The following is a 12994-nucleotide window of genomic DNA, read 5'->3' on the forward strand; positions in this document are numbered from 1 at the left end:
TCTAATCTGCTTATCATGGAGTTATAAATCAGAACTGGAAAAGACATCTGGAAACATCTGGCCTCTTCTGAAGCAATAACACTGCAGTGTATTTCCTGACCTACTACATAGACTCTTCAAATCATTTGGGGTCTTACACATTCAATGATCTCAAGAGGAGGTACTAGTTTGATGTTTTATATTTTGTTTCCCCCCAAAAAAGCAATCAAATAACTGGATATACACACTTCCATTTTATAATCACTTATCACATTACATTCTAATTATTTGTTTATATGTTGGAGTCTTCATTAGGTTAGCACTCCAAGGAAGGAAATGTGAATTCATCTTTGTAACCCCCGTGTGGAACTAAATATACGTGCCAGGGCTCAGTCTTGTAGAAAGGAGAGCACCAGTGGGTGAGCAGCTCTGTATAAGAAGGACGCTGCAGTCTGGTCAAAACTGTAGCAAATGGGGACTTACCTGAACTTCCATCAGCTGGAGAATATTAGAAAAAGTTATGGTAAATCTGTGCTATAGACTACCATTTAGCTTTGGAGAAAAATGGGTTAGAGTTATATCAGTTGATCTGGAGGGATGTCTGTGATATCCTGCTACATGAAAAAGTCACCTTACAAGCCCTGGCCGGTTTTGCTCAGCGGTTAGAGCGTCGGCTTGCGGACCAGAGAGTCCCAGGTTCGGTTCTCGCTAAGGGCACGTACCTTGATTACAGTTTGTCCCCTGCCTTGGTTGGGGTCTTGTGGGTGGCGACCACTCGATGTGGCTCTCTCGCATCAATGTTTCTCTCTCTCTCTCTCTTCCTCCCTCTCTCCCTTCTGCTCTATCTGAAGATAAATGCAAAAATGTCCTCAGGTGAGGATTCAAAAAAAAAAAAAAAAAAGCCACCTTACAAACAAAAGTGTAGAGTGATTCCAAATTGTAAAAGGAAAAAATGACACCTTGGGGAAAATGTGTTTGTTATAGCTGTGGGGGAACATTCGCCAGGGTATAACCGGGGGTACCGTGAGGAGGATGAGAAAGTAAAGGACAAAAAGTAGAGGAGATAAAAACAGGGCTAGCAAAAGACAACAAGCCCATGCCATAATGCTAAGGGAAAAGGTAGAATGCATGATTTTAGTAACAATATTTTTTTAAAAGATGACCTTTATCAATGTTTCAGTTATTGATACCAAGCATGACTCGCAGGGCTCTCTGTGGGCTCATTAATGCCTGCACAACCCTGTAAGGTAGGGAGTGTTATTTCCCTCATTTCACAGACGAGGAAAATGTGGCCCAGAGAAGTGAATGAATTGATCCATGGTCACACAGTAAGTGGCAAAGCTGAGAAAAAACAAACAAACAAACAATAGGCAATTAGGCCAAAAAAAAGAAAGAAATTGCATTTTTTTCCCCCTAGATATTAACCTGGTCAAATGAAAATAATCAATCAGGTGATAGAACTGTGAGGTATTTTGTTTGAAATTTTTGCTATTATTTACTAGGAATTTTAAATAAAGTAAAATTATTAAAAATAAAGTGAGTAAAATTGGTGGTAGGGCAGTTATTTGTTAAATGTCCTCATCTCCTTGGACACTCTTCCCTGCAGAGAAGAGTCCTGTGTCTTCCCTTTGGGCCTGCGAGGGGCTTGGAAGGCTCAGACCAGCCGCCCTGCAGAAGCAATGCTGTGTGTCTTTGGAGACTGGGTCACAAAAGGACCTCCTCTTGGCTCCTGTCCTGAGAGGCTCACTCTGCGGGATGCCCGTCACCACGCTGAATCCCATGTGGAGAGGAACTAAGGCCCCAGCCGACAGCGGCACTGACTGCAGACTGGAGATGGTCACTGCCCTGCCTTAGAACCTTCCGGCTGATGCCCGAACTTGGCTGAGCAGAGACGAACAGCACCAGCTATGTTCTTCCAGGCGTCTGACCCCCAGGATCTTCTGTGAGCATAATCACTATGTAGGGGGCTTTTTCTTTGTTGTTGTTATTGTTTGGTTTTCTTGCTCTTCACTTGCATAACAGATAGTTGGAACACACGAGAACCTTCTGCAGTGACGGTTGTCAAGTTGGGGCAGGTATCCCCTTGGCCTTACTTTTCTGCTCCCTTTAGGCATACTGTCGTGGTTATGTGCTAATGTGGCTGGGCGACAGTGCCAAAATATTTGGTCAAACATTATTCTGTGAAGGTGTATTTGGGTAAAATTCACATTTAATCTGGACTTTGAGTAAAACAGATTACCCTCCATAATGCAGATGGGCCTTGTTCACTAAATGGGAGACCTTAAAAAAAAGTTGGACCACCCTGGCCAGGGTGGCTCAGCCGTTAGAGCATCGGCCTGCGGTCCAGAGAGACTCGGGTTCAGTTCCCACTAAGGGCACGTACCTCGGTTGTCCCCGGTCCTGGTTGGGTTGTGCGGGTGGCAACCACTCAATGTGTCCCCTTCACGTCAATGCTTCTCTCTCTCTCTCCCTCCCACTCTATCTGAACAAAATATGGAAAAATGTCCTCGGGTGAGGATAAAAAAAAAAAAGCCGGACTCCCCGGAGCCGGAAGGAATTCAGCTAGCCAACTGCCTTGGACTTGAACTGCACTTCTACCCCATCTTCCCGCCAACCCCATTAGATTCTGGACTCGGCGAGCCTCCACAATCACCTGAGCCAATTTCTTAAACTACATCTCTCTTTCTCATTGGTCCGTTTCTCTGAAGAAGTCTGATTAATCCACATATTGTACCTTGAACTCTGCTTCCCAGATTCCTTGCCTGTGCCTCCAGCACCCTAACTTCAGGGCAGTACACCTTGAATAAATCACCTGGTTTAACTTCACATGTATGTGATGTACTGGAAAGGGCCAGAAGAGATGCTAATGCTGCTGGAGAGTCAATCTGCTAAACTTCTTCCTACTCCTCCTTCTTGAGGACATACATTATGTAAGCAGGGACGTAAATCATAAGCAAGATACATCCATCACCAATAGATGAGCAGCACAGATGCAGGCTGACAGCACCTGGGTAGAAAACTCTAAGCGGAGAAAGACCTGCACGTAGCTCAGTGGTGGCTTTTGCACTGACGTGGTTTCACCAAAGAATGCCCAAGTGGCAACATGGACAGATCTGGCAAAGCAAAAAAGAAAAGGCGCAGCTTACCCCTCGAAGCAGTGGGCGACTGTCAGAACCCACTTCTTGGCAATGAGGACACAGCCACAGATGTGCCCGCTGGGCTCACTCTGCAGGGAACACTGCCAGGGCCACCTTCCCGGGCGACTCGTCCGGCCCCCGAGGATCCTCTTGTTCATTCGGGCAGCAGGGCGGCGTCCGCAGTCTACCGAGGAGCAGGAAAGGCATGTGTGACTCACCCCCAAACCCAACTGGATGCTTGGCTCTTTGCTGTCACTGCAAGTCATCATTTCCCCCTGAGCCAGCCCGTTAAATGAAGTTCATAGCCCATCGGGACTCCATTCATCTCACCTTGTTTAATACACAGGAGAGAAATCTTACTTCCACTGCGACAAGACTGCCTGGATTTGGAAACATAGAATAGTATTATATTCAGTTACATATTCATTGTTCACTTCAAACACTGCCAGTGGATTGACTCTGAGGTCAGTGCTCAAGGCAGGGCTGTTGGCAGAAGCGCCCCGGGGATGGGGTACAGAGAGAATGTGTACTTTTTTTTTAAGTTTATTTAATATCATCATAATGTAATTCCACATTTGTGAGAAGAGCAGCTATTGTTACCCAAGTTCCCCACATCAGGTTGGCTGGTGGGAGCACCCAAAATACTAACTCAAACCATGATTTTCCAAGTAGGGAGAAGAAAGGGGAGGGGATTGGGCTGCTGCTTAGAACCTACAATGAGGGATCGTGTCAGATTTCTAGGCTCATGGAGAGTCATGTACGTCCAATAAAAGGTGCGAAGTAGTTTGAAAGAAATAAAATACTACTTTTAAAAGTTAGAAAATGAATAAAGAAATGGAATCTTTAAATCGAAAAAGAATCTTGCCCAGACTTTTTATATTAAAATATGGATCTCTGATTGGCTGACAAGAAGAGGAGGATTAATTTTATTTCATGTAAATAGTTGTCAGGGTCAGGACGAATAGGTAGAATTTATGGAAGGTGTGGGTTCAGAAAAGGAAGAACTTTCTAAACCTTTGAAAGCAAGAACACAGGCCATGTCGCCATGTCTAAGCATCTATCAATGTGGCTGCACTGGAGAATTCAGTTTAGGGACGTTAGGTTGTGACCACAAAGCTCTTTTCCAACCATGAAGCATGTGTTCACAGTGTAAACAGAAAAGACCAAAAATATCTGAGAGCTGTCAAATATACTGTGATGTGCTTAGAGTCCTAAACCTCTCAGAAAAAAACACACATACACACACACACACACACACACACACATTCATACACAGACACAAACATCCCTACATGTCATTTCTAAATTTCTTTTCCTTTTGAAGATTTACTGTAGTTTTATTTCTTGCTGAATTTGCATGGGGATCTGTGTAATTATTTGTAGATAACAAATTATATAACACAAAAAAGGCACATTTGCTTTTTGTCTTCCCACAACCTGAGGTCCTATCTCCTCCTTTCTCTCTCTCTCCCCCCTTAATTTCTTTGCAGTACTTCTGAATGTCTGAAATTCTCTTTGCTCACTAGCTTATAGTCCCTCTGCCCACCTATACAATGTATGCTCCTTGAGGCCAGGGTCCTTGTCCCCCTAATTCACTTCTATGTCCCCTTAGAGTTTAGCACTAACCTGGACGGAAGAGATACTCAATAATTAGTTGTTATTTATTAGATCCAAAATCATAGGTTGTAGGGATAAGAAACACACCAACCACTATTTATCTCAGCTATTCATTTAATAGGAAATTGTGGTTATATAAGATTACTTATCTAACTAATAAGCCAGGACTAGCGCCATTTCTACCAACTCCCAATTTAGAATGAGATATTTTATTTATTGATTTGACCTCAGAGGCCTTCTCTGGCATTCCCAGTTTGGGGAAACAAATCACTCTGTTGAAAGATTCAGGTCATTGTTCTGCTTGAAGTACTGCAGTTGACAAATATTCAGAAATTTGGCTGCAGAGTTTGGTCTATGGGGAAATGTCAAGACAGTCTAAAGAAAAATGGCCCGCCTTTGGTCTCTTCTTTGGAATTCTTAAGAGGTGGCTTTTCTAGGACTTATTCAAAGCTTTGGGGTCAGATAAACCTGGTTTGAGTTGAAAGGCTATCCCTTACCATCTGTAGGTGGTGAGTTTTGAGTAAGTTAATTATGTATTCTATAGCTATGCCCCTATAACATGCTAAACTCTAAATAAGCATTCATTCCCTCCATTTGTCTTTCTCTTATAGATTAGATAAGGGAGGCGGCCCTGTTTAAGATGCCACCATTTTTAGAGGAAATTGTCCACACGTGTACTCTCAAGGTTACTTGATGCTAATTCCATTCCATGTCATTTTTTTCTCTCAGACTCTCCAAGTTTTGTCAGTTTTTATTACTTCAATTCCCTCTGTTAACTAGTTACACATAGCCTCAGTAGGAAGTGCAAACATGAGAATTTATTGCAAGTAGGAAGTAAAAAAAAACCTCCAAGATAGAATGCAAGTTCTTCCTCCTTCACCATGATAGATTCTATAATCATCATTAAAGAAAAACATCATTAGCCAAGAGAAAAGAAAAATCTGTCTAGATAGAAAAAATAAAGCCAAATGGTATTGAAATATAAAGGCCAGTAGCCATTCTATGGAAGCTCTTTATTGATGTGACAAATTTGAGTTATCGCAAGTTAGAAGAAGGGCCCTGGTGACAGACTTTCGCTCCGTAATGCACCCTACACAGCTCTTGTGAAGGTGTCTTACCCTTTCACCAGCAGTTCATGCAAAGTGGTCCCATTGCGGCTCTCCCAGTCGGAGTGTAACGTCAGCCACTGCTGGTCTTGCTCTTGCTCCTGTATTAATTCGGTCACAGATGGTTCCCTGATAGAAAGGTAAATACCAGTTAAACAGTCCAAGCCCAATGATCTTGGACCAGGCAATATCATTATTTGGTACTAATCCTCTTTTTTTTAAAAAAGCATTAAATTATAAATCAATATTTCAAGAGGGGGATTTGTATTTGAAATTTGGCATAAAATGTGATCAGCAAGAAGGGAGGTTACTAAAAGTATACTGAACCAAAAAATAAAATCCAAATTATTACAGCTGGTTGAGTCATTCCGGCTGCTGACATGTGTTTGAACTTTTGTGAGGTGTTAGAATTCTAACGTATATGATGTAAAAATTTCAATATCTAAAAATCAAAAGCAACTTTAAGCAGGGGTCATACATAAAATAAAATTTATCTGGCTGGAGGTTTGTTTGTTTTTTCCTCTTTTTTTCCCCAATGTTATCCTGCAATGTGGCAATACCTTTAAATAAAAATAAATAATAACTAAAGAGAATAAATGGTCATTTAGTGTCTACTTAGATAGTATAAAATTGTAAGTGGAATTTTTTCAACACACTGCAAAACCTTTATGCACTAAAAACGAGGAAGGACCCTGGAAGACAGAGACAAGTGTTAGACAACGTTACTTTGCTCTTGACCTACATTCTCACCCAACTTCCACCAACACTTTCCTGTGAATGTCTCATTCAATCATTCAAATAAATATGGTTATATATCCAAAATTTAAAACCTTAGGTTTCAAAAGTATTTAGGTTTAAACCCCAGAGGAGGGGGACAGGGGTAGGGATGAGATAAACCAAAGAGCTAATATGCACATATGTGTAACCAATGGACATAAACAACAATACTGGGGGCGGGAGGAGGACGGGGTCAGGAGGAGGGTGTCTGGCGGGGGTGGGGGGGGACATCTGTAACAACAATAAATTAATAAAAATTGCAAAAAAAAATTCATGAAAAAAAAACTGTTTAGGTTTTTGTATAAAATATCCTATTCTTTTTTTTTGTTTTTTTGTTTTTATCCTCACCCGAGGACATTTTTTGATATTTTGTTCAGATAGAGTGGGAGGGGGAGAGAAAGAGAGAGAGACAAACATCGACGTGAAAGGGACACATCGAGTGGTCGCCACCCACATGACCCAACCAGGGCCGGGGACAAACTGCAACCGAGGTATGTGCCCTTAGCGGGAACCGAACCCGGGTCTCTCCAGACTGCGGGCCGACACTCTAACCGCTGAGCCAAACTGGCCAGGGCTAAAATATCCTATTCTTCACGAAACAGTTGGTTTATTTAGGCAAACCATATGGGAAGAAAATCTTTTGGAATTTTATCACCTGATAGGGAAAAGGGTAGAAGAGGTAGAGGAATTAGTTTTACACAGGAGAAAGGAGCGGGATTCCTCTGCATCTGGAAGATGGTAGAAGAAAAGGGAGCAGGAACTGTGTTGGCACTGAAGAAGGAGAGAAAATTCAAGTCAGGTAGTCAAGTCGGAGGTGAGCTCCTCCAATGAGGAGGAAAGTGATGTGTATATGGAATTGTTCCCTGGTGGTATTTTTTGGAGACACATCAAAGATAACTTAGAAGAACGACGAGCAGCATTCAAGGCTCAGAGGACCCGGACACCTTGAAGCTGTGGCAGAATCAAGGCTGCATGCTTAGTGACTTTCATTTTTAATAAAATAATACCTCCCCCCCCCCAAAAAAAAAGGGAAGGAGGGTACAGGAAAGAAAAAAATGTTAGATTCAGTGGCAGTGAAAGAAACATGATCATTTTTCCCAATTATTAATTATTTAAAAACTGCTGTAATTACATAACAAAAATAAAAAGAACAAAAATCTCACCAAATCCTATTACTTTTAAAAAGGAAAAAAAAAAAAAACTCTCTAAACAGAACACTTGATGATAGAATAAGAGCCAAAGATTAAAAATCAAAGAGTCCTTCATAATGGATGAATTCTCATCGTTTGAGCTGAGAACAAATGGCACAAACCCTGACCACACTTTCAAAAAGAGTTGCACAAGATTTACATTTATTTGGAAACTTGGATGAACTGTCAGAGTATTAACGACTTCACAGAACCTACTGTACAACGAGAATTTTTCTTTTCCTTGAGCAGAATGAGAGCCTGGCTTTCTATGAGCCCGAAGTGCTGAGGGTGGAGGCACAGGGGGAGGGGAGGATGAAGTCCAGGCACACGGACGCCCGTGGTGTTTCTCTTGACACCAGCATCCTGAGAATTCCTTTCTGCAATAGAACAGCAGTGGCCTCCTAAATCCAGGCATTTTGCTGGCGAAAAGACAAAGGAAGACTTGCTTAATCAAGTCATTCTGTAGGCAGGTATTCATAGGGCCACAGGGACATACGCAAGGACACTGCAGCATAGGATTCACACTGATGCTGGGTAGAAAAATCCCAGCGAAGGACGCGTCCGTCTTTCAACCCAGAAGCGCCTCCAGCTGCCCCAGGAAGGGCTCCACTGAGCACTGCACACCAGATGTTTCTACCTTTTATTCTTTAGCCTCCAGCAAGAAAGGCAATTTAGCTTGAATCTCTTAGTTACACGAAGTGGAAAAATCTAAGAAATTCATCATCAAGCAGAGGGGAGAATAATTATAAAAATCAGTTTCCCATGAAATCTTTAAATACTAGCATGCTTCTCGTGCACAAAAATAAATCTTTTGGCTCTACAATGTCATCCTATTGCCCATTAAAAATATATCAGTGAATCCATATGGTTCTATTTCTGCCATCATACAGAATCAGAGCATCTGTGTGATTTTAATTTTTCTTTAATTTTTAAATTATAAAAGTGATATTTATGCATGGAAACAATACACAATGAAAAAGTGGTCTTCCCATCCCAGATGTACAGAGACAACCACTGGAGAGAGTGTTTGAGTCTCCTTGTCAAGCCTTTTCTATAATTCATGTATATATACTTCTCTATTTTTAGTCTCTACACATTGTTCTGTGTGGTGTTGAAGATGTTTTCATTTAATGATTCACCCTGGAAGTCTTTCCCTATTAATAATATTTGTTAACTATTGTCTGTATGCCAAACATAAAAGACTAACTCATTTTATCTTATTGAATCTACTCAACAACTTTGTAAAGTTTGCTTCGTTATTATTCCCCATTTTGAAGATGATGGAAAAATTGAGGCAAAGAGAGAATAAGTAACTTGCCCAAGGTCACACAGCAGGTAAATGGAGAAGCTGGTATTTGAATCCCTGCGGTCTGATGTCAGGTTACCACCCCGAACACTGAACACTACGTGGCCCACCTCCGCTAACAGCACAGGCCATGTTCTTTGTGTCGCTTCATAGCATTCCCTTCAGGGGTGGGGACTGTCCAGCCTGCGGGCCAAATAAGGCCCTCAAAATCAATACCAGCTAACATCACACACAGCACCAAATTAGCCTGACCAAATATAGCAAGCTAATTTTTAAGTTGATAATTTTGCATGGCCCAAAATTGATGTTATAAATATCCAAATGGCCCTTGGCAGAAAAAAGGTTCCCCACTCCATCAGTGTATACCTGATATGTGTATATTATTTAGCCAATCCACTACCAATGCACATGTAGGCTGCTTCCAATTTGGGGCTATCCTAACAAAAAAGCAGCAGCTAACACCCTTGACCACTCACCTTTGCCTATAGGCACTAGTATGATTTTAGAATAAATTCCTAGAAATAAAATGATTGAATCCAAGTTTAAATTTTTGATTAACAGTATGTTTTTACCCTTCAAAGAGTAATGCTGATTTACATAGTCATGAAGTATATGTGTGTTTGTACTTTTTAATTTTTGTTACATTGTCTAAAATATAAGTCATGCTATCAAAAAGTATCTGGAACTAAAATGCTCCTCAAATTTTGTTTGGCAATTGGTCATTCATTTGACTTAACATCATTTTCTATATTACATCAAGAGACAAATTTTAAAAATCCTGTTGGGTAGAGAGCAAAAATATTTTGCCAGTGATTAAGCATCAGAGTCACTGTATCTGAAGAGAGTCTGTGCAGGGCATGCGGTCAGACGCAAATGTTTCTATAGTAGCCATGAACTCATGAAGGACATTTAAGCAGCAATTTAATCCAATGCCCTCAATCAACAGCCTGAGAAAAGTGGGACACAGATATGGATCCATCTAGAACATTTGTGGGGCCTAGAGCATGAATATAAATGGAGGCCCACATACCATATGTCTACGTATTTAGATGCTACAAATCAAGTTAACAAGCCATTAAATAACAAGTATTCTATCTTCCCATCTTGACAAACATATTTCTCTAAGCTTATAGATTTCTTAGACTCCTTGGAGCAGTGGTTTTCGAACCTTAGCATTCATCAGAATTGCCTGAAAGGACTGTTAAAACGAAGATTGCTGGCCCATTCCCAAGTTTCCTGACTCAGTAATCTGAGATGGAGCCCAGAAAGTTGCCTTTCGAACAAGACTCCAGGTGCTGCGACTACACTTTGAAAACATTGCTCTAGAACAGGAAGCAGGCTCTGGGTGGGCGTGATCCTTGGCTGACAGATTGAACCCATGGGGTAGAGCCTGGCTAGAGGAGGGAGGCCAGAGTGGTCCCTCTACATCGGGGTTTCTCGCCCTTGGCACTACTGACAATCTGGTCCAGATCACCATTGCTACGTGGGGCTGTCCTGTGCACTGTAGGATGTTTAGCGCTATCCCTGGCTTCTACCCACTAGATGCCAGTAGCACCCACCACTTCAAAACAATCAAAAACATCTACAGACTTCTCCAAATGCTCTCTGGGGGCAGGGTCACCCTGGTTGAGAACCACTGCTCCAAATCATGGGGTCCAGGGAAAGGCCCCTCTACTCTGGATCTAACGGTGGTCCTGCAGAGAGGCAGACGGATTGCACTCACATTTGCTTCTTGAGTTATGTGGTCAAAGACACATATAAAACATGTATAATCCCCACACACACTAAAATGAGGAGATAGAACTTATCCAGAATTCTGAAACCTCCTGATACTACAAAAGGAATTGCTATTTCAAGGTTTATGTGAACAATCTATCTCTAGACAATTTGGCCTAGACTGTCCCCCTCTCACCCAGTCACAAGCGTCATATGCTTGTGTCATAATTCTGTGGGGAATGCTTATTTAAAAAATAAAAAAGCTGTGGTACATATACACAATGGAGTACTATGCAGCTGTAAGAAAGAAAGATCTCTTATCCTTTGAGATGACATGGAGGGACCTGGAAAGTATTATCCTAAGCGAAACAAGCCAAACAGAGAAAGACAAGTATCATATGATCTCACTTATTTGTGGAATATAATGAACGTAACAGTCTGAGGAACGGGGTAGTCCCAGAGACGTGGAAGTGGGGTACAGACTGACAATCCCCAGAAGAGGGGGTTGTGGGGGAGAGATAAACCACAGAACTTATATGCATGTGTGCATGAACAATGGACATGGACAACAAAGCTGGGGATAGGGCGGGGAGGGGGGGGAAGGGAAGAATCAGTGGGGGGAAAAAGGAGAAACATCTGTAACAAAAATAAATTAATTAATTAAATAAATAAAAAATTGAAAGTCGGCACACATTCTCAAAAAACAAGGACTGCTTTTCTTGTGACAGCATGAGAAAAATTACAAACAGGTGAAAAAATAAAATAACTTCTGATACTGATAAGTAGGACAGAAGAAGGAAAGAGAAAGTGACGGTACAGGCGAAAGCTGCTTCAGCAAGGCAGGCTTCTCTAAGTAAGTTGACATACAAGCTGAGACATGAATGCTGGGAGAGAGGTGATGGTGAAGGTCTAGAGATCAGCATCACAAGCAAGAGGAACAGTGAAGGCAAAGCCCCTGAGATGGGAAGGAGTTTGAAACACCAGTAATGTTAACAAAAGGTTGCTGCCACTAATTCAATTAACCGGAGTCCCCCGTTTGAGGTGCAGTGAAGGGAGAGACGTTATTCAAGTGAAATGGCTCAAAGGAAGACTGGAGCAAAGCAGTTCAAGTGTAGCAGTCCAAGCATTACAGCCCCAGGGTTGCAGCTCAATTGCTACAGCTCAGGTGAAACAGCTCCAGTGTTACAGCTCAAGCCAGGAGGAAAAGCAGCCGAAAGTGAGCTCCACCAAGATAAGGGGAGCCCTGGCCAGTTTGGCTCAGTGGTTGGGCATTGGCCTGCAGGCCAGGGAGTCCTGGGTTCAGTTCCCACTTGGGGCACGTACCAAAAAAAAAAGATAAGGGGAGGCTGGCTTATAGAGAGAGAAGTTTCTGTTCCTGGTCCTTGATTGGTCCTTTTATATGCAAATGAGGACTCCAAGTCCACAATTTGATTGGTCCAAAAGCACTGTCCAGACTGGTTGGAATGGGGCCATTCTGATTGATTGGTAAAGGTGCAAATGAGAATATAGCTGTGCAGCTTACCTTGCTTTGTTTATTAAAGCCTCATACTCAGTGGTCTTGTGAAAGAACTTTAAAAGCATTTCCTTTTTCTTTAGGATGTAACACTTTTTCCAGAAAAGTATTATTCTTCCTCACCCCAGAATAGCACATCCAGAAAACACTACACCCACACGTTGGATTCTATGATATTTTTCTCACCCAGGCAGTCATTTAACCAGCAGCTTCTTGGAAATGGGTAGGAAATGAATTCTCCATGCCCAACCTACTGTCGTTTGCCAGAAAACGACAAAACTTCTGTGTGAGAGAAAATAACACTTTACGAGTTTGCTTCAGCCGAGTTCTACTTAGAATATGCCAAGCATCTACTATTACTCTAAGCGACATTTCAAAAAGTTAAAAAAAAAAAAACCCATTCTGGTCCTGCATGATGAGTTTGCCCTACCACCACAGCCTCACTGCTGGCTACTTAAAAACCATACAGGGATAAGGTCTCAAGGAGGAAGGAAGATTTGCCACAAAACTCCCATGTAAAGCAATACTAAAAGAGATTTATGCTTAAGAAGCTAACTGGCCACATCAGTGAGGTCATGTTTATTGAAGAACTGGGTGCTGTAGGGAATCTACTCCGAGTACCTAAGATGCCAATCATCCATGCTCAGACCTGC

The 12994-nt window shown here is 41.9% G+C and overlaps 1 protein-coding gene across 2 annotated transcripts in view; it reads right to left on the bottom strand.

Moving 5' to 3' along the window:
* Positions 1-12994, bottom strand: part of CORIN (corin, serine peptidase) — a 199200-nt gene that overhangs the window by 14835 nt on the left and 171371 nt on the right. For both annotated transcript variants that reach the window (XM_036263520.1, XM_036263514.1), the window contains 3 exons: positions 5852-5968; positions 3447-3496; positions 3126-3300 (listed from right to left, as the gene is read on the bottom strand). In XM_036263520.1, the coding sequence (XP_036119413.1) occupies positions 3126-3300; positions 3447-3496; positions 5852-5968 (342 nt within the window). The remainder of the gene's footprint in view (positions 1-3125; positions 3301-3446; positions 3497-5851; positions 5969-12994) is intronic.

Source organism: Molossus molossus, unplaced genomic scaffold, assembly GCF_014108415.1.
Source record: "Molossus molossus isolate mMolMol1 unplaced genomic scaffold, mMolMol1.p scaffold_m16_p_1, whole genome shotgun sequence".
NCBI lineage: Eukaryota > Metazoa > Chordata > Mammalia > Chiroptera > Molossidae > Molossus > Molossus molossus.